This window comes from Sceloporus occidentalis, unplaced genomic scaffold, assembly GCF_023333645.1.
Source record: "Sceloporus occidentalis isolate IW3139 unplaced genomic scaffold, rSceOcc1.0.p SCAF_5, whole genome shotgun sequence".
Classification (NCBI taxonomy): domain Eukaryota; kingdom Metazoa; phylum Chordata; class Lepidosauria; order Squamata; family Phrynosomatidae; genus Sceloporus; species Sceloporus occidentalis.
The window spans coordinates 178,865,711-178,892,619 of record NW_028316985.1 but is presented as its reverse complement, the minus strand read 5'-3'; the positions used below and the strand labels follow the sequence as shown (position 1 = coordinate 178,892,619).

Below are 26,909 nucleotides of genomic sequence, written 5' to 3'. Positions count from 1 at the left end.
ACTTGTATATTACTTTGAAATGTATACCATGCTATACAATGGTTGTATAGAGTAGAGATCACTGTTAATTTTATTTTATCAATAGAGAATTGGACTCAGCGATCAGACATTTGTCCTGACAAATTATTTCATAGCCATTTGTAGAAAACTTCAAAGTGCTCTTGAATCTGTATAAATATGCATAAGATGCAGTGTACATACTTGAAGATGCAAGTTTACAAGGAGAACCAGCTCCTTCTCGATGTGTGATGGCTTCTACTGAGAACTTGTTTGCTTCCTCCTGGAGCTTTAAGGTCTCTTGTGACTGTCTTTGTAGTGCTTCTCTGTGCAATCAAATGGTACAATGTCAGTGGAGACAATACAACATTAATTACTCAATCCATAATAAGCCTATTACTTTCATTCAGAATATACTGCTGAATTACAGAGAACACTATATTTCATACCTTAACACCCTCACAAAAACCATCAAATTGCCACTTAACAGTTACCTTGACTGACAGATCATATTGCTATATTCTCCATAAAAAATACTAGTGATCACATGTATTCTTTTAGTTGAAAATATATTTACATATTATTGATGGAATGTCTTTAACAGCATGAAAGCAAGTATTACCTTAGTTCCTTAATATTCTTACTCATTTTTGCAAAACCTGCAAAAAGCAAAGCAAGACAAAACAACTGTATTGCTAAGTAAGAAATTAATTTCATAAATCTTACAGGTGAACATATACAGATAAACTTATAAGTACTACAAACATGCATGTGTCATGTATTTTAATACTCTGGTTTAAATTATGTAATTTTTTAAACATTCAAAATATTAACAAAAACATTGTTTAAAAAACAGAAGAACAAAGCATGGTATCCAACGTTTCCCAGGAAGTTAATTCTTAACCAGTGACGGCTGGTGGCTACTATGTCAGTGGGGTAGTGAATTGGCTCTGGATCCATTCAGACTTCAAAAGAATTATCTAAGATATAAAACAGATTCAGAATTTTGGACAGAAATTTTAATGTTTGTACTACACTGTGGAACAGATTCATTACTCCACTGACATAGGACAGCACCAGACACCACCATCTGTACTGTTAAACAGATTGCCTCATACCATAGACTCAGGCCCAGTACAAACCACTAGTTTGCGGTGGCCTGGGGCCAATTCTAGGGTTCTGGAGCGCACAGCATCCACACGCTTCGGAACCCTAGCATGTATGGATGGCGCCATCTTTACACAGTGCCATCCATACGGCGTATATGTCCATGACACATGTGCGCCGCAGCATCCACACCTCTGGGCGCCACTCTTATGGACATGTCACATTGCACCAATGGCGCACTGAAGATGACGTCCGTTCATGCCAACTAGTGGCAGTTGGCTGCTGTGGCATCTGTGCAGTTTGGCTGCTGCAGTGTCCCTCTGGAGGAAAACCAGACGCCTGCAGCCCGGACTTTCAGGGATGTATGTACTGGGACTCAGATTGATTTATATGTGTTAAGAACCAGCCAAATTAGTCTGTTAGAGCAATAACAAGTGACTTGTGGCATTTTAAAAGCTTCCATATCCATTATGATGCATTAACTTGGATTTTTTGTCACTATCACACCATATTTTATAATACCCTTAGTTATTACTTCTGTACAATTTTAAAAGCAAACTGAATAGCAATAGCATGTACATTTCTATACTGCTTATCAGCAAACTAGCACTCCCTAATGTGTTAGTCAATTGCCACCAACGAGCTAGGTATTCATTTTATGGACCTACGAAAGATGGAAAGCTGGGTGGACTTTGCAGTGCCAGCATTTCAACTACTGCCCCTACAACTGAATGCACCACTAACTGTCCATTTCTTCATTCCTCATGTCCCCCCCCCCCCCGTCTTTGAACATACAGACCATAATCCAAACATTCTTACCCTAGTTCATGCCTTTATTCTAATAGAAGCTAATATATCTTTCCCATACTCAGACAGCATCACATAAGAAGAATAGAACTCAGATGTATTGGCAAAGTATTGATACCTCAAAAGGTGCTTGCCGAGCTCAAGAACCACAGAAGGATTTCATGGAAATCTAGAAAAATATAATTCTATTAGCATTCAAAAATTTCAGACAACAGACAGAACCTTCAGAAAGCAAGACAGAAGATTGTACGTTGTCAGGGGATAGGCCATCATTTTAAAATTTCCAAACCATAACCACTGAGCTTCTGTTCTGTTTCCTCTTATGTGGGACATGGCACAATAACACATAGACTGAAGATAAGTGCACCCATCTCCCACTCTCCAGACTGCTCTTTTAAGTACCTTCAAGAAGGCAAGACCTTCAATGCTCATTTTATGTTTGTCAGGAGAGAAGGCTAAAAAAGAAGTCACATCTGTTATAATATCCATGAACTGGCCTTGATACCTAGTTCTCCTGGAAAAAATAAATGTTGCCCTGGGCTACTACTTCAGATTGCACATGGAAGTTCACACTATTGAATGCTCCTCTGTACAAACAAGAAAATAAACAGCTGACACAGGGAAAATGTTGATTGTTAAGAAGGAGTGGTCATCAGCTGGTATATACTTTTATACTGGTAGGCAATTTTATTTTTTGTATGGAGAGGCATTCAATCGTAGGATTCTCACTGCATTTTGATGTAGTGTGGCCCAGAGGCACACTTTACACCTCGCTGGGGCTGTACCAGCACCAGAATTTTATATAGGTTTCCATAGCCTTCACAAATATTGACTTAATACACTTACACATAGTTCTAAAACTGTAAAGAGTGCTTTTAACTTCTCATGTATTACTGAAACCCAAAACTCACTCTTTCTCATTCATACTGTGTTGTCCATCTTTTCTAAGGAACAAAATTATTATCATGGGAGGCAGAGTCAAATGGACACGGGATCAGCTCTTAGTTTTCATAAGAGATAAGAGAGCTGATTCAGGATGGTCCCAGGATCTGAGGTTTCAGGATCAAAACCTGAGACTGTGGGACAGCACAGGGATCACCCTAATATCAATGATGACTACAGTGTAGTAAAAGCTTGCCATTAAAATGGCCAGGGAAAAACAATTGTTTGAAGAACATTCTCAAACATAAAATCTGTTCCCATAAAGAATTTCTAATGATCCTCCAATTCACACAGTCCAATCAGCATAAGAACAACCGTTTTAGCTATAGTATAGACATTTGACATATTTATAACATAAGACTGTATATAATTTAGGGCTTGTGCATCAAAAATGAATGTTATAGCCTCTGGTGTCCTAAAACATATTTAAAGACCACTCCTTAAAGAAAGCAGCATCAGCGACTACCTATGTGTGTAAAGAAAAGAGGGGTACATATCCCCTAAATATATCAATTATATATTTGAAATTTGATCACTTCCTCCTAAAGAATCAAATATCGGAGTCAGCCAAGCTGACAGTTGAGTGCAATTTTAGGGACCATTTGAAGAAATGACAGGAGAGAACTGAAGGATTATTACTTTTAAAAAATGTAACAGGGTATGTGTTGTCTTTGGCTTCCTTCCCTGCTTACATCTCTAGAAATTATTATTATTATTATTATTATTATTATTATTATTATTGGATTATAAAGCTGTGATACCAGAGGTGCCTTAGTTCATCATCACAGATTGGGAGCTGCTGCCAAGCAACTAATGGAGTACAGACAGATGTACATCTCTGGGTCTCTGAGGAAAATTGCAGATTTCAGGTGCTCAACACTCCTGTATATCCCCTAGTAAACAATAATTTAAATATATTGTTAAGTTGCTATTCACCTCACTTTGGATCTTGTGAAAATAAAATGACATTTGCCACACTTGAGACCTACTGGGGCATAACTAATGCCTTGTTCAACTGGGTCTCCTGAACAATCTTGTCATCTAATAACAGCTCCCTTGGGTTCTTCTCCCCTTTCCAATTTCACATCCATCTCAGAAGTCTGGCCTCTCTTCCCATTATATATGTCCCCTGATAATATGAAAGCTTTGTGACCTGGTGCTTTAGAAAATCTCACCTAATCTGTTAGAGCACTCTGCCAGGTTGGAACAAGCAAAATATCAAGATGTCATGTTATAAATTAAAAAAAAAAACAAAAAAAAAAAACAGTCAGCCTTCTGTATCCATGGATTCTTTATCCCAATTCCTGTGGATTCAACCATCTACAGCTTGAAAATATTTTTAAAAATACATAAACTCCAGAAAGCAAACCTTGATTTTGCTGTTTTATATAGGGAACCCCATTTTACTATGTGATTGTATTTAATGGAACTTGAGCATCCACAAATTTTGTGTCCGTGGAGGGTCCTGGAACCAAACCCAGCACAAGGGCCCACTATATGTGTTGCTTTGGGACTGTGGTGGCCATTTGGCTACCCATTATGTCCTGATAGGATTCCAGGCAATGGCATCACTACGGTTGGTGTCACTCGGTACAGTCCCTCATGGTGTCACACCCCCATTGACCTCCTCCTCACATTTCACACCATACAGAACCCTTAGTCATGCCTTTTTGCACTCATGTTCCTCATAAATCGTAATTCCCATCCACCACTGAATGCTAACCGTTGTGACATACACAACTAGCAAAATTATACCTTCAAATTACAATATCATACGCACAACCTAAATGTATTTATATATACATAGTTAAGAGATGGTTAAAATGTGATGTCTTTTTAAAAAGTGCTGGGGACTCTCCTTTCTCCTGCCACTGCTTCACCTCACTCCCGCCATTAAAGCATTTCAAAGGCAAGCGGGTGAATGCCACAACCCTTTTCTGCCCAAAAGTAGGGGGCATCTGCCCCCCTTGTTGTGATGCTACTGCTTCCAGGTGTTTTGGACTCTGGCTCCCAGAATCCCAGACCGGGTGGCCAGACGTCCTCCATTTCCAGGACACATCCTACATCCCAACCTCCTGTTCAGGAGGAAGGTCAAAACGCCCTCCATTGAGCAGGTTTTATTGTGGAAAGCCCTACGTTTTCCTTGAATGTCCTACATTTGGGGGGTGCCTTGTCCTCCTTGGCGGTTAGGACATCCGGTCACCTTGATCCCAGACCAATGAGGCTTTTGGGAGCTGAAGCCCAAAACACCTGGAGGACCAGAGTTTGGGAAACACCGACTTAGAACAACAGCATCTCCTTTGGAAACAAAGTGGGGAGAGAACAACCTGAGAAGCACAAAGTAACCAAAGCTAAGGCAAGCAGGGAGTCACAGAGGTGGGCTCCTGGGCCTCGATGGAAAGGCCTGAGCCCCGTAGGCCCAAGGCCTGGCCCACCTGCTCTGGGCTTGTCTCACTGGCGACTCACCTGGAAAGGAACCAGCGAGAGAAGCATAGAGTGGACACCTGAACAGGTGTGGCCAGGAAACTGCAGCAGCCTCTGGTGGCCGGAGGTGGTACTGCATGGGCTCCTTGCAAACTCAGGAAGCCCTTCATGTGCCATGATGAGGCCTACAGAAGGGTTTCATGTAGGAGATTATCGCATTGGCTAATGATCCAGCTGCTCCCCAATGGGATACTGTCAGGTTGTGGGTTGCTGGTGGGTATTGTCCAGGAAAGCGACCAAATGGCTGATAAGACCAGCTCAGTTCCTAAACAAACAGTGCGAAGCAAGTCCAAAAGCACAAGAGATATTACCAAAAGGATTTGTCCAGAGGTTCGAGGTCCAGGGTATCATAAGGCAGTCTAAAGGTCAAGGGTTCCAGAGGGTCAAGATGGGTCAGCAGTCCAAGAAGCAAGGTTTCAGTCCAAAGAGCAAAGGGAGCCAGAGATAGAGTACTTTCCCCAAGAAAGTCAGATAATCACTGGCAACCAGACAAACGTTCGACAGCTGCTTCTATAGGCAGGCTGCAGGCATTCAGGTATGTCCGATTGCCAGTGCATTTCTGATAAAGCCTTTGAGACCTTTGAAGGCACTCCCTTTTGGTTCTATGCTGACTGAAGATAGGCACACTTCCCTGATCCTCCTCCATGTCCAAAGACTCTGCCACTGGCAGACTTGGCTGCTGAACCTCCTGAGAGGCACAGACTCTGCTGGAGCAGAGCTAGGGCTGGAGTCAGGCTCCACAGCTGCAGGCTCAGATCCCAGAGGCTCTGGCTCTTCCTCTGAGTCCTCCTCCAGGCTGGGCATGACAGGTATTATCACATGTAATTCACCGTTGCTGCTACTGCCGCTGGGCAGTTGCAACTCGGCTGCGTCCCGGGTCCCAGGCGCATTTCAGAAGCTAACTTTCCAAAACGGCAAGCTCCTGGCCTGGAAAAGTGGCCTCTGAAGCACGCCTGCGACCTGGGGTGCAGCCGGGTTGCAATTGCCTGCTGGCAGTAGCACCAAACCACATGCGATAATACCCACCATCAACCCGCAACCCAGCTGTATCCTGTTGGGGAGCAGTCGGATTGTTAGTCAGTGCGATGATCTGCGTAGTGTTGTCAAACTGAAACCTGGAGTTAGCTCCTGTACCTTTAATGACTGTATCACTCTCCTTCTGGGATATCAGTGTACACACCCCACATCCCCCTCCCAATCACCCCAATGACACTACTGGTTGAAGTCACCCATCACTGCTACATCTGACCAGATATCCTCCTTTTCCAGGACATGTCTTCTATTTCAGCCTTCTGTTCAGGAAGAATTCCAACATGTCCTCCATTTTGAGCATGACTAAGAAGCATGGATTTACATTTATAGGAGTGTTTTTAGCTTTTATTTGGTAATGTCCTACATTTTTCTTCAATTCCCTACATTTTGTGCTGCCTTGTCCTCCTATGCGGTTAGGACATCTGGTTACCCTGTTCATTTAGGTTGCCAGAGTGAAATCTGGAGGCAGCTCCTGTACCTTTAATAGTTGCTTAGAATAGGTAATTTCCACAGGTGTTGCTTGTTACTAGCTTTCATGAAAAGCAAGACCTGCTGAAACTGGAATTCCCACAGATGTTGCTTCTTACCTGGTTGTATGAAAAGCAACACTTGCTGAAATTCTCTCTTTTACTCAGCCATTTAAGGTACAGGTACAATCTTCAATCTGGCAATCCTGTAAGACAAAAAGGACACCAAAGTTGTGCATAACGCTGTCATTCTTACAACATAGATTAGTGCCTGGGATGAATTTGCAAGCACAACTTACTAAGGATCCTTTGACTCACAGTTTATCAGTCCTCATGCTGGTAAACTGTTTGCCCAATGATAGTGGTCTACTTTGTAGTTATTGCAATAATTACAGGTTGAGTTTCACTTATTTAATATGTTTGGGACCAGAAGTGTTTTGGATGTTGCTTTTTTATTTTGTTTTGGAGTACCTGCAAACATCTTACCAGTTCTCATGCAACGTGATGGTAATGATATTGGTCTACCTTGCAAAGTTATTGCAAGGATTATAGGTTGAGGCTCCCTTATCCGAAATGCTTGAAGCCAGAAGTGTTTTGAATTTTGCTTTTTTATTTTATTTTGGAATAACTGTATTTGCATATATGTACACAAGGAGATTTCTTGGGGATGGGACCAAAGTCTTAACACAAAATTCACTTATGTTTCCTGTACATCTTATATACATAGTCTGAAGGTAATTTTATACACTATTTTAAAAATAATTTTGTATATGAAACAAGTCTGTGTACACTGAAAGATCAGAAAGCAAAGGTGTCACTATCTCAGCTGCTTATGAAAAAATGTTTTGGTTTTTTGGAATATATCAGATTTCGGAATTCCAAACAAGGAAAACTCAATCTGTACAAGCAAATGTATCTTACAATACAGTAAATTTTTTAGGCTTCCTGTGGCTGTGAAGCCCATCTACGGAATTCTTTCCTCAGCACGCTTTGTTTTAAATAGTGCACACTTTTAAAATTACTCAAACTTTTATAATAATAATAATAATAATTATTATTATTATTATTATTTGTATACCGCCCTATGGGAAACCAATCCGCGCGGTTGACAACAGTAAAATATAAAATACAACAATTAAAAACACTTTTGTGTGCTTCTTAACATCGGATGGGATTTTAATGTCTTCTGTGGATGTGTTAATTTTGCTTTTCTATAGATTTGGTTATATTTTCCATGTCATTGTTGAAAAACGCTGAATATATTTATTTTAAAAAGTGAACAGTGGCACAGAAGTTTTAAAGCATATAGATGGGTGCATTACATGCACACAAAGGAAACACTTCTGATAGCTCTAAAGCACAAAATGTAAGGTATTAAATATAGTCATTAAGTTGAAGTCATTCAACTATATTTTGGTTTGTTGGATGGGCAATTATGGGAGGGAAGAAGGCCGAAAGGGAAGAAGTTCACTATTTTGCATTTAGACCAGCTTTAGACAGGCTTCAGCCTTGTGAAATCTATTTTACTAGAATGCTGAGATTCAGCAACTTGGTTCAAGAGAAGGAAGCAATTTCCAACTGCACCCCATGTGGCAAACACTAGGATGACCTACATATTTGAGTACAAAGCAACATCTGTGTTAGTTCAGGTCAGGAATTAGAACAATTGGAGGGCAGAACCTCTTTTTACTTTTCAATTACGTGAGAGTCAGAAGACCTTGCTGGATCCACTGGAAATCATTTAGCGATCTACCAACAACTCTCCATACATTTTCTGCCTGTCCTTAATTTAGGTACAGTGGACCCTTGGTATGTGCTGTGGTTTGCTTCCAGGACCTCTGTGGATAACAAAATCCATGGATGCTCAATCCCATTAAATACAATGACATAGTAAAATAGTGTCCCTTATATAAAATAGCAAAATCAACTTTTTGAAATTTATATTGTTTTTGAATGTTTTCAAGCTGTGGATGGTTGAATTCGTGGATAAAGAATACATGGGTAAGAAAGGCTGATTGTGCTTTCATTTTAGGACTTGTATACATGATTAAAATACGCCTCATTCTGTGTGCATAGAATGTGATCCCATCATACACAATACACAGGACTTTTTTTTTGGGGGGGGGTATTAAAAACTCTTCAAACTCCCTAGAAAATGGTCTCACAGATTTTTTAAAACAGCCTTCAGGCTTTTTTTTTTTGGGGGGGGGGGATTCCTCAAACTCTGCAAAAGATGGATCTGTTGCTTTTACCAGAATGTCCACACAGTTGTGAATTATCAGACGTGTGAACACCCGATTTGCATGCCTTCGCATAGCAGCACATTTCAGTAGAGGGCAGATGGATGGGTGTTACTGCTAACAGATTTCTTTGGTGTTTTGTGTTGCATATAGGGTTTGCCTATTCTCCTTGGCAATTTGCATCGTTTTTATTATTTTTTTCAGACTGATTGTTTAAAACTGGTATTCAATTTCCACATTCAAATAACCTCTTTACCCCACTACCAAAGATGATGGCCATTTAAAAAGTGAAAGGTTGGGAGGAGAGGATGGAAGAATAGGGTCATTTATCTAAACACCAATGAAGGCTTTACATGTTTTATTATTCTGAGTGAAAAGACAAATACTACGGATTTGAGGAAAATCTTACTTAAAGCCATTTAAGTAAGATTGTGGCTTGCAACAAGAGCCATGCAGTGCTCCAAACTTTCTTTGCTAGCACAGATGCAGTGCCAGCACAAGCGTGAATAGATGATGAAGGAAGAAGTGCATATGTTTGCATCCTTCGATTGACAGCCAAATCATCATAATCATCATCATCATGCTGCGTGTGGCCAATAGAAAACATTTAGGTTCAAAACGCACTTCAGAAATAATCCATTTTGAGACTGCTTTAATTGTCCTGGCTCAGTGCTAGGGAATTCTGGGAACTGTAGTTTTGTGAGACATTTAGCCTTCTCTGTCTGCCACAATAAACTACAGTTCCCAGGGTTCGCTAGCACTGAGTTAGGGCAGTTAAAGCAGTCTCAAACTGGATTATTTCTGCTGTGTGTTTTGGACCATAGTTGCAACTAGGAACAAACAGGCTTGGGAGAAATGAACACAATTAAGCATCAATGTGAAACTGCAAAAATCCACATAGATTTGAATAATAAGACTTACATGTAGACTAACCCAACAAGACGTACTGCTTTTCCTCCTCAGCAGATGTGCTGTTATTAGAACAAAATAAAACAAGAAGCAGGGGGAAAACAGTACAAGTTTAGAAGTGAAAGGCAATATTGGCCAGCGGTACTTGTTTTGTGCCTTCAAGTCACACATCTATCATGGATTTTTCTGACTTGAACTAACACAGATGTTGCTTTACACTCAAATATGTAGGTCATCCTAGTATTCAAACCCTGGTCTCCAGAATCACAATCCAACACTGAAACCACTGTATCGGCTCTTGAACTATCCATCATTTTATCACTGTTCAGGTAAGGATAGGAAAGCAAAGAATGATTCATTATTAGTACAGATATACTGTACCTCACTTTACAAAGCCTCTAATAAGAAGCTAATTTTTATTTTTGTTACGCTTGTCCTTTTTTCTCCTTGCTCCCTATCGGGAAGGGTTTTTAGCAATATTCACAATGGCACAGTGAAAAAGGGCTGGAAAAACACAGGCTTTCAGTGTTGGGTTGTAGCATGTGTCTGCAATAATTTTTTAAAGTAAAACTTGAATGGGGAAAGAGTAGCATTCTGCTCTAGTTGATCTTACATGTGCCTGCCTATAGCAGGCAAGACAAACAGCAGCTGCCTCCAAAATCCTTTACTCAGCATCCAAAATCAGATGTATTCAGCATGCAAGAGAGAGAAAATAGAAGACCAGATAAATACGTTTCACTAGCCTGTTAAAAATCCTAGATATATAAATGTAGTCACAAAAATAAAAATCATAAGAAAGGTGGAGGCAGGTAAAAGGGAAGAAATCATCTCTGGATGCATTTGAGATAAGCTTTCAACCTAGAAGGTTCAAAAGGTTTTTGTTTACTTATGCAAGGCTGACTTGACCTGGTTGTTTCAGTTAATGTTTGCATATCATTGGTTTTGGATATAAATTGCTGGAACATATTGAATTGGTCTTCTTTTTTGTATGTAGTAGGAACCTTTTCCTGTTCTTTCCATGTTATTTCTCCCTCTGGTACCAAGTTTCTATTAATTTACTGCCCAGGAGTACATGCATTTTGTTAACTGGGGCATTCCTGTATAAATAACATGTTGTTGTTGTGTGCCTCCAAGTCATTTTTGACTTTATGGTGGCCCTTAGGTGAACCTATCATAGGGTTTCCCTGGCAGGTTGTTTCAAAAAGGGTTTGCCATTGCTATCTTCTGAGGCTGAGAGTGTGTGACTTGCCCAAGGTCACCCATTGGTTTTTTTAGCATGAGCTGGGAATCGAACCCTGTTCTCCAGAATTGTAATCCAACACTGAAACCATTACGCCACACTGATTCTCCATATATATCATATGATAGATTAAATGGCAGAAGAAAAGGGTATTTTTTACATGACTTTTATTAAAAGGAAGAAGAAAAATGGTCTGAGAAAGCAAAAAATCATTTTAAACAAACAAGAGAGACAAATCTTATTTCACACTGTCACAATACAATTTTCTAGTTTAGGGTCATGAGAACCATAATGCTGTGCACATCCATATATCTGCCTCCAATATTAATTTGCTTATATCTATGGTGCAGGTACCATATATACCTTAAACATAAACCCAAGCAATTGTGTACAGTAACTAAATAAAAATGTAATCAAGACATTAAGTTTGATTGGACATTTTCAGGTGAAAAATTCTGAAAGGGGATATTTTAAAAAAATCATTTCTGCACACGGTTGTTCATTATAAATACTTTGTGATTAAAAAGACCTATAAAGCCTGTCTATGAGAATCTATGAAGGGAAAGACAGGAGGCAGGAAGTTCCTCCAATCTGCAACCTGCTACAGCATCAGGCTGGACAAAAGTTGAAAATTCAGACAATGAAACAAGTCAGTCATTAACAATGCAAAACCCCATCCTGGGCCACACTACATGCACCTACCTCCAGCACATTCCTGAAAGCTTTCAGCCTTGCAGTTTTCTGCAAAGTGTGAAAATGTGCATTATGCAGGTGGTGGTTGTGAACTGGCTTGTGAAATGAACTTGCTGGGCACACACAAGGGGAGAAGAGAGGGTCTTGCTTCTCTCTGAGGACTGCCCTACAGGTCATGCTTCGGTCTTCCCTTTGCACACGGCCCTGGTAACAGTTGGCTGCCAAAAAGGACTCCTGAAGTGTACAGCCGTTGAGAAAACCAGTAGCTCCACTAATCTTCTTTTGGGCTTCTGCTAGTGTAACCCAGGCAACAAAAAACTCCACCTCTGATAGTAATGTGTGTGTGTGTGTGTGTGTGTGTGTGTGTGGGCACGCCTGGGAACCAAACATTGCCATTTTCTGGTGTCCGGTTTCCACTAGCAGAGAGCTTTTGTTCAAGCATCTTTATAAGTGCTGTAGAAGGAAATTGAACACCTGCTGTTCTCAAGGCTCCTTTGGAAAGGCTTCTTTGCCACCAGTTAGCATATGTTCTTATGCACACAGGGAATGAGGAAAATGCATCATCCATAGGGTTGCCAGAGTGAAAATTGGCGGCAGCTCTTATACTTATAATGGTTGTACAGAAAAGGGAATTTCCACAGTTGTTGCTTATTACCTAATTGCATGAAAAGCAACATCGGTTGAAATTCCTTCTTATACCTAGCCATTAAAGGTACAGGTGTTGTCTCCAGTTTTCAGTTTAGCAGCCCTATCAGGATACTTACCTTTGTGGAACCGCAGGTAATGCTGATCAGTAGAATAGGCAATACAGCCAAATACCAAGACACCTCACAGTGGAGAAAGCAGGTGGAAATGAAAAATTGCAGTGGAAAGGCAGTAGCTGAAAAGATAATAATAATATAAAGTCATGATGCATCACAGCGAAGACTCATATTGGTCCAGCACACTCTTTCCCACAGACTTCTGAGTTGCTAGATTGACTTTTTAAATGCCAAATTCTAGAAATCTTTTTTACATGCTAAATCATTTTTACATGCTAAAATTATATGCACAAAAATGATAAACCATCCTTTTTTCTAAATCATTTTCCTTTGAGAGAAACGTTTTGGGTCAGTTATATTTGGAAATATTTTTGCTGCCAAGTCTGGGCAAGAAGGCACCAGGCACCAACCTATAAGTTGGCTGAGCATGGTGAACATGTACATCCAAATTACACTGGTTTTGCAATGGATGGTGCATCAAACATGGCTGGGTACAACAATTCTGTGTGGTCTAAAAGCTGTATCCCATTTCTGTTGTATCTCAGATGTATCTGTCATTTGCTGGTTCTGTGCATTCAATATGGAGAATCCAAGCTACCATCAAATATTACATTTTTTATTGTCAGAAATACACAACTGGTTTAGCCATAGTGAATTAACAGAAGCAGCATGCAAATAATTGTTTAGAGTGATGAACACAGCTACAGAATTTGAGCCAACTCAAAGGAAAGGTTATGTTTAATATTTTGATGAACTGGAAAGAGCTAAAGGCTTATTTCACTTCTACTGAACTAGCCTAATCACAGTTTGATACAAAATTTAAAGCACAACTTCTAAAGGAAATGCCAGACTACAAAAACTATTTGCTCTTTGACTCTGTGACACCTGTTGTGCAGGAATTTAAATACTGAATAGCCTTTTAAAGTAAACCAAAGCTGTTCATCATGAATTATACCAAGAAATATTTTTGCATCAGAAGAGTCTTCAGAATAGACTGTATGATGCCAAAAGAGGGGAGTGGTGTAATAATCAAGTTGATTTTGGTGTCAAATTCTTAAGAAGTACAGTTGATCCTCCATATCGATGGGCTAATCATCTATGGATTGGAGCATCAACAAATGGCCCTGCCCTATGATCGTCAATGGTGGCATGGGCGTGCAACCACGCCAACACAGCCATGTATGTGTCGATGTCCATTGACGATAATGGGCTTTGAAGTCCTGTGATTTTTAGTAAAGTTGGCCTTCAGTATCCGTGAGGGATTTGTTCCAGACAGACAGACAGACAGACACACCCCTTCTTGAATACTAAAATCTGTGGATGCTCAAGTTCCATTGTGCCCAATAGCAGTGCAGGCATGAGGCCGTGCTGCCATTAGGGACAATGGGACTTCAGTGTTGATGTGCATGTAGGCTTGCCGTATCCCGGGAACGGGCGGGACTATCCCGCTTTCTGGGAGGCGGGCACGGTCCCATCCTGCTCTTCCTCAGTTCCCGGGACAGGCAAGGCCTTCTCCAGAGGTGGAGGAGAGTCCAGGCTTCAGTCTGGGCTTCCCCATGGCTGGAGGAGGCCCAGGCCGAGCATTGCACGGCCTCCTGGGCCTCTGCCAGCCCCAAGGAGGCCTCAAAGGTGGATGCACTCGGTGCTTTGGACTTGGCTTCCCCGCAGCTGGAAGAGGTCCAGGCCAAAGCACCGAGCGTTTCAGCCTCCACCAGCCCTGGGAAGGCCTTGGAGGAGGTGGCACACTTGGCGCTTCGGCCTGGGCTTTCCTGCAGCTGGAGGAGGCCCAGGCCGAAGCGCAGAGTGTTTTGCGGCCTCTGCCAGCCCTGGGGAGGCTTCGGAGGTGGCGGCGTGCTCAGCACTTCAGGCTTCCCCACAGCTGTTGGAGGCCGAGCGCCGAGCACTGCGTGGCCTCCGCAAGCCCTGGGGAGGCCTTGGAGGTGGCAGCATGCTCGGGGCTTCGGCCTGGGCCTCCCCACATTTTTAATTAATTAATTAATTAATTTTTGTCCCGGTTTGGTGGCAGCCAATTATGGCAATACTGTGTGCATGATGCCATGCCAACATTAGGGAAAGTCCCTGTTTCCCCTGTGGCAGTGTGTGCACGCGGACACACTGCCATTAGGATAACGGGACTTCAGGTGAAGTCCTGCTGTCTCTAATGGTGGTGTAGCTGCATGTACATGCCGCCACTGGGGAAAACAGGGTCTGTCCCTAGTGGCAGTGCGGCTGTGTGCATGTGCTGACACTGGGGACAATGGGGGCTGTCCCTAATAGCGGTGCTATATGCATGCTCCACAGTTGGGGGCAATGTGGGCTTGACGTCTGCAAATACAGTGGTATCCCGGGTTACGAATTTAATTCGTTCCGCCGCCGCGTTCGTAACCCGGAAACTTTCGCTAGCCGAAAAAGCCATAGGCGCTAATAGCGAAAGCCGCGATTTCGTGCGAAAAAGCGCCGAAAAGCACCAAAAATTTTTTCGTAACCCGAAATAACCTTCGTAACCCGGAAATGTTTTTTTCAATTGATTTTTTTCGTAACCCGGAAATTTCGTAAGGCGGCGCATTCGTATCCCGGGGTACCACTGTACTCAAATCCGCAGATGGCAAGTCTGTAGATACCAAGGGCCGACTGTATGTGTGGGGAGGTCTGGAACTAAAAAATTTGCCAATATGGAGGGCCAACTGTATGTAATAAGTTCCTACAGCAAAACAACATTACTGAGGCTTATCTAGAAAAAAAATGTTAAGGAACGATGTATGTTATTAAATAAATGTTGTTAGCATATTTGGCAGAGGTCATCCATAACTGAAAGTTCCTCCATGTTTTTAATGTTGTTTCCTGCATTCTCCAGGAATGCAGCTGTGTTTTATGTGAGGTATCTAACTGTGGAATTTTAAATTCAAGCCATTGAGCCTGGTGTTGGCTGAGTTGGTAGAACAATAGGTCCAGAATTTATTTTATGGTGCTGCTCCTGGTGGAACCTGAATGAGTCATCAGGTTTCAACATGCAATCTAAACACAAACAGTACTTTATTACTGCAATATCCTTTAATTAAATTAAGTGGGATACAGACTGCCCAAAAAGGGCGGTCTGCTGCCACCTCCATTTCCACTGGCGGAAAGCCTCAGCTGCCAAATGGCGAGGCTTCCCAGCGGCAGAAAAAGAACCCTCAAAAAGCGGGTTCTTTTTGTGTTGCGCTTGCAATGCCCGAGTGCGCAAATGGCGCACTCGTGATGTCGCAAGCGCGACAAGATGTGCGGACGCTACACATCCGTCGCATCAAAATAGCAGTGCCTGTGTAGACAGGGCGCCACCATTTTGACGTACTGAGTACGTATAGAGTTAGGGAGCGTCTGAAAAGGACGCTCCCAGGCAACCCTAGCATGTACTCAGTACGTGCTTTTTGGCCCATCTGGACAGGGCCTTAGATAAGTACAACAGCTCTTCAGCATGCACAGACTAATTTAGAATGATCAGGTACTTGTATCGGCACAATTAACTTGTGTGAGAGAATATACACATCAATGCAAAGGAACACAAATAATTATTTTTTCTCTTTATACAGCTAAACAGGAGAATAGTATCTCTTTTTGGTTAGCATGACTTATTCAAGGTAACATTTGCATAGTGGCTGAAGATGTCAGCCTCATAATGATCTGGTAGATCCACGGTAGATCCATGGAGGATCTACATAAGTTCAACCTAGACAATGAGGAAATAGAAGTAGTCAAAGAGTTCCCATACTTTGGCTCAAACATCAATCAGCATGGGAACTGTTGTCAAGAAATGAGAAGAAACTAAGAATGTGAGGGAAGCTGTGAAATAAGTAGAAAAGATCCTAAGAGCAAAGATATACAATTAAGCACAAAAGTTAGAATCACACAAACCATTGTACTCCCTATTACCATGTATGGATGTGCAAGCTGGACAGTTAAGAAAGACAACGGGAGGAAAATGAATTCATTTGAGATGTGGTGCTAGAGAAGAGTGCTGAAGATCCCACGGACAGCCAAAATGACAAACAAATGGGTCCTAGAGCAGATCAAGCCAGCAAACTTCCTGGAAGCCGAGATGACAAAATTGAGGCTCTCATACTTCAGCCACATTGTGACAAGGTGCAACTCACTGGAAAGGATAGAAATGTGAGAAAAGGTGAAGTAGAAAGAGAGGAAAACCACTTGCTAGATGCAGGGAGGTAATGGGTATGAATTTACAGGAACTAAGCAGTTGCGGAGGATAGAGAGTCTTGGAAATGTCTCATGCACAGGGTCGCCATGGGTCAAGATGTATTCAAAGGCAGTTAACAACAACAAAAAGATCTGGCAATGATCACTCCCTTTAAAAGTGCTGGGCATTGTTCCCAAAACTGTCATAAACAAAGTTTTTCTTCATGAATCACACAAATGGGTTATTCTGAGCCTGTGCAGTGCATCTTCAGAATTCCTAGATCTATTACATAAGCATTTTAGCAGTAGCCTTGTTAACTCTCTGAGCGACCTACCTGCTTGCTTCCCACCTAAGCCTCAGTTTCTTTTTGTCTGCCACAGCAGTATCATTTCAGGAACACTTCAGCGTTTAGTTTTCCTGTCAAACTTTGCTTTCTATGAGTCTATACAGACTGCATTAAAGGCCGGTGTGAGGGTGGAGTGGGGGCGTGGCGTCCACGCAACGCACACCTTGGCTCCCATGCTGGTGGGACGTTGTGTGCCCCACCACATGGCTGGCAGTATCACGGCACTCCTCTGGTGCTGCGTCCAGATGACGTAGAGCCAAAGAAGTGCCGAAAAGCCACAGCACTGGTGGCTATGGTGCCCTTTCTGCGGTGCAAAAAGAACCTGCTTTTTGCAGTTCCTTTTTTTGCCACAGAAAGGCTGGGTCGGAGCCATGGCCTCAATCTGGCACTGAAAGGGGCAGCTGCAGGCTGCCTCTTAGGGACAGTCTGTTCAGCCCTTGTGTTTGACACAGACTGTCTTGGGTTTTCTTTATTATTTCATCATTCTTCATTCACCTTCACCTTACTTACTTTAAAAAGAGTACAGTGATTTCTGGCAAAATACTGGAGGTAAATGGCTGCTTCACTTGACTTTTGTGCTTGGCATAGGCTGGTTGTAATACAGAGATGATGTTAACATTTCTACTGTATGAGCAAAGCCTATCAGTGACTTCACGGGTGGTTTGGAAACAGTCTAAACTGACAAATGTTTGTCTTCTTTTCCCCCGCTCCACATCAATCCTCTTCAGTTCCAACCTCTCTCTCAATGGATTTTCCCATTCTTGAAAAAGCGGCAGGAGAAGCCAAGATTGTAGATGGGCTCCTCAGGTGGATACGGGCTGCCTACAGTCCGGGTACGAGTAAACGTGATAAGATCCGTTTTTGTCTTTTAGATCCCATGTCTCTCCTGCAATAATCTCCTTAGAGACTAACTGTGCAAAAGAGGTTTCAGCATACATTTTCGTAGACTTGGTCTACTTCCTCAGATGCATGGCTATGAAAGCTGCCGCTACAACTTCTTTCACGCAGTTAGTCTCAAAGGTGCTGCAAGTTCCCTTTGCATACTGATATTCCAGACTAACACAACTATGTCTCCGAAAGGAAAGTCATAGAAATCTTCTAGCTTACAGTAAGATTTGTGGCCAAGGAGCCTGGCCTGGTACTCAGTCTAAAACATTAAAAATAAATAATTGGTAATGGTTTTCATCCCTCCAAAGCAGAACCTCCTTAGCAGTAGCAGCCTCTGGAGTCCTTAGAAAATATGGGAACCTCTGTGGCATCACACAGTTCTTGGCCTGCTGTGACAAACAAGCCGTCCCATTTCCATCTCTTTCTTGTTCCCTCCAGTGAACACTCTCATTTAGCAAGCGGCAGGCATGACAACCCAGGCAGCGCAGTGGGAAAGTGCTGAAAAGAGTTAAGCTATCTCCTTAACATTTTTTCAAGGGATTAATTTCACCTGCTTTTCCTGTTTTCCTGGCATGCTCTCTTTCTCCCTTTATAAATTCAACCGGGAAACTATTTCACGTTCCAAGCCCAAGAGAATAAGTTTTTTTTAATGGTCTTGGCTTCATTCCCTTCCCCCTGTCGCTGCTACTTTTGACAAGTCACAAAATTGTGAAGTTAGCAGAAAAGCCAGTTGAGAGACGGAGAAGATGCTTTCATTCTTTAGAGGCAATGAACTGAGGAAAAAACGGCCATTGTAATGGTAAATGGCTGACAGAAGGGAAGAAAGGGGTGATAATCAATCAAAAATGAAGTGCTGGTCTGCACTGGAGGAGTTTGCTACCCAAAGTGTTTAAATGTGTTATTTTTGTTCCCTTTTTCTTTTCTTTTTTTCTTTTTGATATTTTGCCTGTTTATGCAAAATAGAAGCGGGTTAGAACTGTGAATGGCAAGAATCATGAACTAAAATATCTTACATAAGAGAGGTTTTGCAGAAGGAGAAATGCAACACAGTGACAATACAGCATCAGAAAGCTGGAAACTCTGATAATAGAAATGATATGCCAAAACGCTATTTTGAGGTGTTTTCTGCACAGCATTCTGGACTTTTGCTCAAAAAGAAAATGAACTCCTCTGGCAATCTTCCTAGCAGACTATGAGACGATTCATCATGGACGTGAGGGATTTTAATCTTCAGCTGTCTTGTCCCCAAACCCTTTCAATTTCTGCTTTTGGTTGCAGAGGAGGTTCTAGAAGACAAAGATGAGGATGTTGGACAATATAAACAGGGGCATTATTTCTTCTTCAAAAGGGAGCCTAACCCATAAAGGAAGATACATTTATTTGGAGGCTTTGCTCCACGGAGGAGCTCCATGGGGATTTACTTTGAAAGGCGGACTGGAACATGGGGAGCCATTAATCATCTCCAAGGTAACTTTGTTTATTGGACTTAGAGATGCATTGCGTTGCATTTTTTGCCAAAAGTGCTTCAAAAATCTCCAGGTGGACAGAAGTTTTCATTTCAGGAAAGAGCAAGAGAAGAATCTCTTAACTCATAACTGACAGAGTAGGGAATCTTTAAACAGATAGGACCTGTTCATTTCAAAGGTGTTAGTCCCAAAGAAGTGCTACCTTGGTGGCTTCTGCTTACTCCCTTGCAAGAGATGACTTTTCTGCACGAGAGACAAAATGTACATTTCTAAGCCAATTTACTGCTGAAATAATTTGACATGCTTGGGTTTAATCTGATTTAGTCTAATTCAGGCAAGAGAGATTAAACCTGCTTAAATCCATAAATTTCACTTTGGAGGTTCAAGCTGCATGCATCAGGGTGGAAAAACAAAAAAGTCTTTTATGCATTCATTAAATGTTTTTTTGTTGTTTTAAAATATGAGAAATGTATGGAATATTAGCTGTAACCAAAATATGCTGCTCTGTTGCTGGTTCTAGACAAAGCAGAAATCTGTCTCTGTCAGCAATAATGTGCAAGCCATAGGGTTCCACTGGGCTGTTTTTCAAACAGGGCTCTTTGCAACAGACAAGTGTTTCTAAACAAAAATTGTTTCAAGATGAAAAAGTACATTAATAATAAAGGCCTAAATCCTAAGGTAAGTCCCAACTATACTAGTGCCATAAAATCAGCTTGATTTACCTGTGTATTGACTAATGTTCAACAATGGTTCAATGTGTCTGCTCAAGTTTGGACTAAACAATCCATCTTCTCTGTGGCAGATTCAGTTTGAACACATACTCACTGCATTCTGAGCTGTTTATTACACAATTTGACCCACTACACTTTTACCGCACAAGAATGCCTATCTTCAGCCTTTAAATTATTCTGGGAAGAACAATCATCTTGAATTTTGAAATCTCTGCTTAACTGAGTGTGTGCTGAGTTTCCCCCTTTATTGAAAAACCTTTCAAGTGGAAAGAAGTGGTCAAACGATGATTGTTAATCTTTGGAGAGAAAAAGCTAAATCCTTAGCCTGGAGACTCTTTGTTTTGAAGCAAGCTTTTTTTAGCCAGTAGGTTTGATTACTGATTTATCAAATAAATAGTTATGAGTTTGGCCATGTTGATCAGTACCTTTCTACAGTGGATTAACTCATCACCAAGTCATTAAAGGTGTTCAGGAATTTAACGAAATAACATTAATTTGCTTTCTAGATGTCTGGAAATCTCTGTCCTGCCTTCACCTAGTCAGAGACCATAGCATTCAAGGGAAATAGCTAAAGCACTTGTGTTTTGTTTTTGCTTTGGATGATGTAGGCCAAAACTGAGGCATCCTTAGGGTGTAGTTTCTCCCCCCCCCCCCTTTTTGGACCCTAGAATTGATTAATAGTTGTGACTCTGCTGTACTTGTATATTTTCAAGGGATCGTCCATTTTAATTTGCTCTGTAGTGCTATACTTCTATACTATATAGGGAAAGATAATTTAAACACTATTAAAGGCAGCATTTGAGAGCAATTATCAGAATGCTTCCAACATAATCCAAATCAGATCAGAGCAGCTGTCAATATCAGTAATTTCTATGCATTGGTCTGCCAAATGACTGGGATGCCAAATTCCAGATGCACCAGTCAGAATGATCAGTACCTTAAGATTTTGAGAACCGAATTCCAAAACTTCTGGAGTCTAGAGGCTAAGAACCACTGCTCTAGAGAAGTGTTTCTTAAACTATCTGATGTGGAAGAATGGCTATTCCCCTCCTCCCCATGTTCCTGGTACCAGTACCATATTTGTGCCCATTGACTGCAATTGTTTCTTTCCTGGAAGCTCTCCAGGAATGGGCACCAGCTAGCTCGGGGATTGGAACTAGCCCATGGACCACCACTTTGAGTGTCCGTGCTCTACACCACATTGCATAGGATACCAACAGTGGTGTACACCCTCAGTTATTGCAATGAGAATAGAACCCAGTTTATGAACAGACTATGTTTGACATTAGAATATGTTTCCAGGTGAATTGTGCTGCTACCTCACGTGTCAAACATTCCCTACAAGTACCTGCTTAAGAACAGCTGTCCTGAAAGCCAGTCTACATCTTACAATTGCACTCTAAATAACGTTTATGAGTTTGCTAGTTATTGCCGATGCCATAATATGGGAGACAGTTGCAGCTGTGAACCTATTGCTTTTGACACTTGGTGCAGATCATTTTTTAAATACTCCCCCTCCTCTCTTCAACAGCCTTTTCTGGATCTGGTGGAGCTGTTGGCCAGGCAGCAAAGAGAGGAGACTCCCTTTCCTACGCAGCCAGCAGACCATCCAGACTCAGAAGGCAGCCCCTTCCCACCAGCGTACCAGGTAACAACCCCTCTGAGGTGTCACCCAGTGGGCTTCATACCCCCTCCACTCCTGTAGTGATGTCCCTGGACCATTGGAAGAGTTCTTCCACTCCTGGCTGCAACCAGGGATTTTTTACATGGTGCAAGGATGTCAAATGTGCCACTCTTCATATTTTAAGGGATGTCATACAGAACACTGGTAAGGTTCTTAGGGTGCCTCCAAACAACGCTTTTGTTGTACAATTTGTGTTGCTTGATAGGGAAATGTGGGTAGGGGTGGGAATCCAAACAATATTCTTTTCTTATAGTTGTAACTCTCCTATGTTTTCCTACTGCTTTTTCTAGTTTTTTTCTTGCCACACACACAAAAAAATGAGGAACAAACACTGGAATACTTGTACAATATATTTGTGTGTTAGCACTAAGAGCCATTCTTCTGGAAATACCTTAATTAAAGTAATGGGAAGATTAGAATATTCCCAGTCAAACTTAAGTTGAGTGTCTGTTTTGAAATCACAAAGATTTATGACAATTATTTTTCTCTTACATTGGTCTACTGTATATACTTGACTATAAATTGACCTCATGTATAAGTCAAAGGTAGGTTTGGGGGGTAAAGTTATGGATTTGGAGATGACCCATGGATAAGTCGAGGGTAGAACCTAGGGACATGTAACAAAGGTTGAAGCAAAGGAAAATAATGCCAAAGATTCCAGCAAGCATGACTGTTTGTGCTCCCCTAAAGGCTCGATGGATGAAAGAGTAGAAGGAGAGTCAATGCTTCTAGGATAGATTACATTCTTGGCTTTCACACAAGATGGTTTCTTTTTAAATAAGAGTTAAAATACATTACTTACATTGACCGATGAATAAGACAACTCAAGTTTTTGGGGTCAATTTTATGACCAAACTTTCTAGACTTATACATGAAGATATACAGTATATAAGGTTACTGGTAGGCAGTGATGAAAAGAAGTGTTGTGGAGAGGAAGTCCTCCAGTGTATTTATTGATATTTTATGACCAACTGTAAAAATGCTGAGAAAAGGACATAACTGGCTGATTTATTACAGAATTCGATGCCTTTATTATATTATCCAGTCTATCTACAAATTTTACAAACTCCAGTTCATTGACAGTGGTTTGAACAGAGATATTTTGAGTTGGTACGCTCCTCCTCTATTGTCTTTTGAGGGCTCCATCATCCTCCACAGTGTATTGCAAACTCTGTACTTTGTTGGGATGCTTCAACAATAAGAGATAAGAAATTACCAGAGCTTTTCAGCTGTTGTGTGTGTTCACATAATCTAAACCCTGATTGGATTTGCTTATTCCAGCTAACCTTTGTATGGAGCTTGACCAACAATAAAGAGATGATATCTCTTCAGACTGCAAGTAGATGATGATAGCATAATATGATTTATCTGAAAGTCCCTCATTTTTACAGTTGAGAAGGCAAGGACCAAGTGTAAGGTGTTGGCTCTCAGGAATCGAAGACATTGAGGGGAAGAGCAACTGTTCTAACTAATGACCTTTTGTTTTGTATTTTGGAAATTTTACTACCCCCCCCCCCCCCCCCAGGAAGATGAGCCCATGCATGTTTACTCAAGTGTTGGAATATGACTCTGGGAGGCCAGGGTTTGATATTGTGCTTGGCCATGAAACCTACTGGGTGACTTTGGTCAAATCACATACTCTCAAACTCAGGAGACAGCAATGGCAAACCTCTTCTGAACAAATCTTGACAAAAAAACCTCCATGATAGCTTCACCTTAAGGTCACCATAAGTTGGAAATGACTTGAAGACACACAACAACAAAGGCCCATGGTGTCTGACAAAGCTTACTCCATAGTAAGTTGTTCACATTCAATGCCTTCACATCTTGCCACTGTTAAGATTCCTCTTCCATCTGCAGTCCCCTCTAGCACACGGCATTATTTCATGTGTGAGTTTGTTCTCAATTTTAAGGATGTTTAACTGGTAGGCATTAAAGCAGATACTTGCACAGAGGAGCTTCGTTGGGCAAGAGAGATTGTGCAATATTTATTGGCAGTGAAAGCTGAGGAACAGGGAGAGCACAATCTCATAGTTCACTCCTTTTCTCTTGGTTCTGGTTTTCAATGTAAGCAAAATAATTAAACAAAAGTTGGTTCCTCTACCACAGAATAATAAGAAATATGAACCGTTTGGCACTGCCAGTTGAAACAAGATATTAAAATCACCTTTGACTTAGTGGAGTGGTGTTTAACTTATAATAAACTTTAAGCACGTAATGCATTTTCAGTGGTGGGAAACAGAATGGATTTTTTTTTTCATTCCAAAAATCTTATTGCAACATACATATTTAAAATAAAATCAGAGATGGCACATATTGAAAATTAATGAGTCTGTGGGACTTGGTTTCTACAACAACCAGCTGTCTTAATGCCAAATATGCTTGGGGTGTGCATGATAGCATCAATAAGTCAGTCTCTTGTCTTCCATTTCCTTAAAACTTCATTATAGAATTGATAGTCGCAAAAAGAAAAGAAAAAACTTATTTAAGGTACTTCGTATCTGTGGTATTTATTTACTCACTAGCAGAATGAGGTATTTCTGACTCAATAATATGTATAGCAGGAAACTCCTGAGGCAGAAAGCCTGAATTATAGGGTAGCTTCAGACCGTGGATTCAGATCCTGGTTTGTTTGACCCAACATACCTGTGTGTACATTTGGGTTCAAATGTTAAATCATGATTTAGCTAAAGAAATAATGGCTTTGTGCATATCTTGGAAAAGCGCTGTTTACAGGTTACATTTGAATCCAGGTACTGGATGTGGGTTTGGACAAAAAAATGATAAAATAAAATAATACTGAATCCTAGTTTAGGGCTTTTTACCCTTATAATGAATGTGCTTCCAAGCCTGAAAGGTAAGATAGGATAATACAAAACATCATTTATTTTATTTCAGATGGACGGAAACAAAAAACTTGGTAGTATGAGCTTTTGTAGGCTTGAGCCTACTTCCTCAGATGCACACTGGTTTTCTAGACTAACATGGCTATGACTTTGAATTATATTTCAGATGTAAAGTCACCATCATCCATTTTAGTAATCCTTAGCCTGAACACATGGACATTTCAAACAGCTCCATATTTATGGAGAAAAATAGACACATATTTCAGATTTTAATGTCTTGTAAACTATGGTAGAAGAATATATCAAATGCTGTATACAGCTAAGGGTGAAATAGCTATGCAAGAGAACATAATTCTGATTTCCAAGCGCTTAAGGGTCAGCCATAGAGAGATTTAAAAATAGTTGCTTTTTAAAAATAAAACGAAACATTGAATCAGCTAACTATAGATTTCTTAACAGGAACCTAAGAATAATCTACCAAAAGAAGTTCCAGAGTGGTGGGGCATCTGGGACTCCATGAAGGAAATACTATGTCTGACTGTCAAGATTTCACAAACAAAAGTATCTGTATGGAGGGAAACGTCTCTTAATGAGGGATTGCAAATTCAACCAATAGCCAGAGATGATGATATTGTACATTATTTAGGTGGTCCATGCATGTGTTGTTGTTGTTGTTGTTGTTGTTGTTGTTGTTAACCACCCTCAAGTCAATCTTGACCCATGACAACCCTGTGGATGAGACATCTCCAAGACTCCCTGTCCTCCACTGCACTGCTCAGTTCCTGCAATCTCCTTCATAGAGTCCATCTGTCTACCATGCAGCCTTTCTCTCTTTCTACTTCCCTCTATCTTTCCTAGCATTTTTGGTTTTTTTCCAATGAGTTGTCCCTTCTCATGATGTGGCCAAAGTACAACAGCCTCAGTTTTGTCATCTTGGCTTCCAGCAAGATTTCTGGCTCGATCTGTTCTAGGACCCATTTGTTTGTCTTTATAGCTGTCCATGGGTTCCTCAGCACTCTTCTTCAGCACCACATCTCTAATGCCTTGATTTTCTTCCTATGTTTTTTCTTCACTGTACAGCTCTCACATCCATACATGGCAATAGGGAAAACAATGGCTTGTATGAGTCTAATTTTTTGCTCAGTTGTATATCTTTGTATTTAACCTAGTTCTTCCATAGATACCCTTCTGATTCTTAACCTTCGTTTGGTTTTCTGGCTGCAATCTCCGTTTCTGTCAATGTTTGATCCAAGGTATGAACATTCTTTTACTATTTCTATTTCCCCATTGTCTAGGTTGAATTTGTGTAGATTCTCTGTGGTCACTATTTTTGTTTTCTTGCATGTACCTTAGTTAACAAAAGGGTCTCTTGTGGGGTATGTGTGCATGTAAAAGTATGTGTCATACACCCAGGGCATGTTCTATAAGGACATGGCAAAGGCTCAGTTTCTCACAGGCCTACACAGAAATGTGAGGTCTAGTTTTGTTCCCTGTGTATCTTTTTTGTTAGAATAATATTTTTCTGATTTTCTATTTTTATCATGGATTTTCTATTTTGATGTCATGTCACCTTGTCTGTCAGTGACCTCTGGGCACTGTAAAAGATTCCAGGACACGATCAACACATGTGAAGGACCCAGGGACATAGCCAGGATTTTGGGAAAGGGGGGGGGGGGGTCCAGACTAAGTGCCACCATTTAATGGGGCTTGGGTGCGGCGGTGCGGTGGCACACACCATTCATTTTATCTAACGGAAGGGGGGGGGTCCAGACCCCAAGGACCCTCCCCCTTGGCTAAGTCCCTGAAGGACCAGCCAGGCCTGTTAAGCTGTGCCATCACCATTTATAAACTGAAAGGGCATTCATTTGGGGCTGTGCATGGCAGGGAAATATGGAGTTGATTTTCACATCCAAAGGAAAAATAACATATCTGGTTGTTCATCACCATAAACAGCACTTCTGGATCACTTGTGGGCTAAGTACTCCAGGAAGAGATCTTAATTGGGTCAAAATCTATCCTTCTCAGGAAACTTTGGCTAGATCTATGAGAAAGAGTTTTTATACAGGCACGGTTTCTATCTTGACCTGGATTAAATTTC

At 41.2% G+C, this 26,909-nt stretch overlaps 1 protein-coding gene across 5 annotated transcripts in view; it reads right to left on the bottom strand.

Annotated features, from left to right (window-relative positions):
* Positions 1-5,361, bottom strand: part of CCDC158 (coiled-coil domain containing 158) — a 39,151-nt gene extending 33,790 nt beyond the window's left edge. For 2 of the 5 annotated variants that reach the window (XM_089526300.1, XM_089526304.1), the window contains exons 1-4: positions 5,289-5,313; positions 2,030-2,080; positions 620-656; positions 202-323 (exon numbers count right to left, since the gene is read on the bottom strand). In XM_089526300.1, coding sequence (XP_089382426.1) covers positions 202-323; positions 620-645 — 148 coding nt within the window. In that variant the 5' untranslated portion in view covers positions 646-656; positions 2,030-2,080; positions 5,289-5,313. The other 3 variants (XM_089526302.1, XM_089526301.1, XM_089526303.1) reach the window with 3 other exon arrangements.
* Between the last annotated feature and the right edge of the window lie 21,548 nt (positions 5,362-26,909).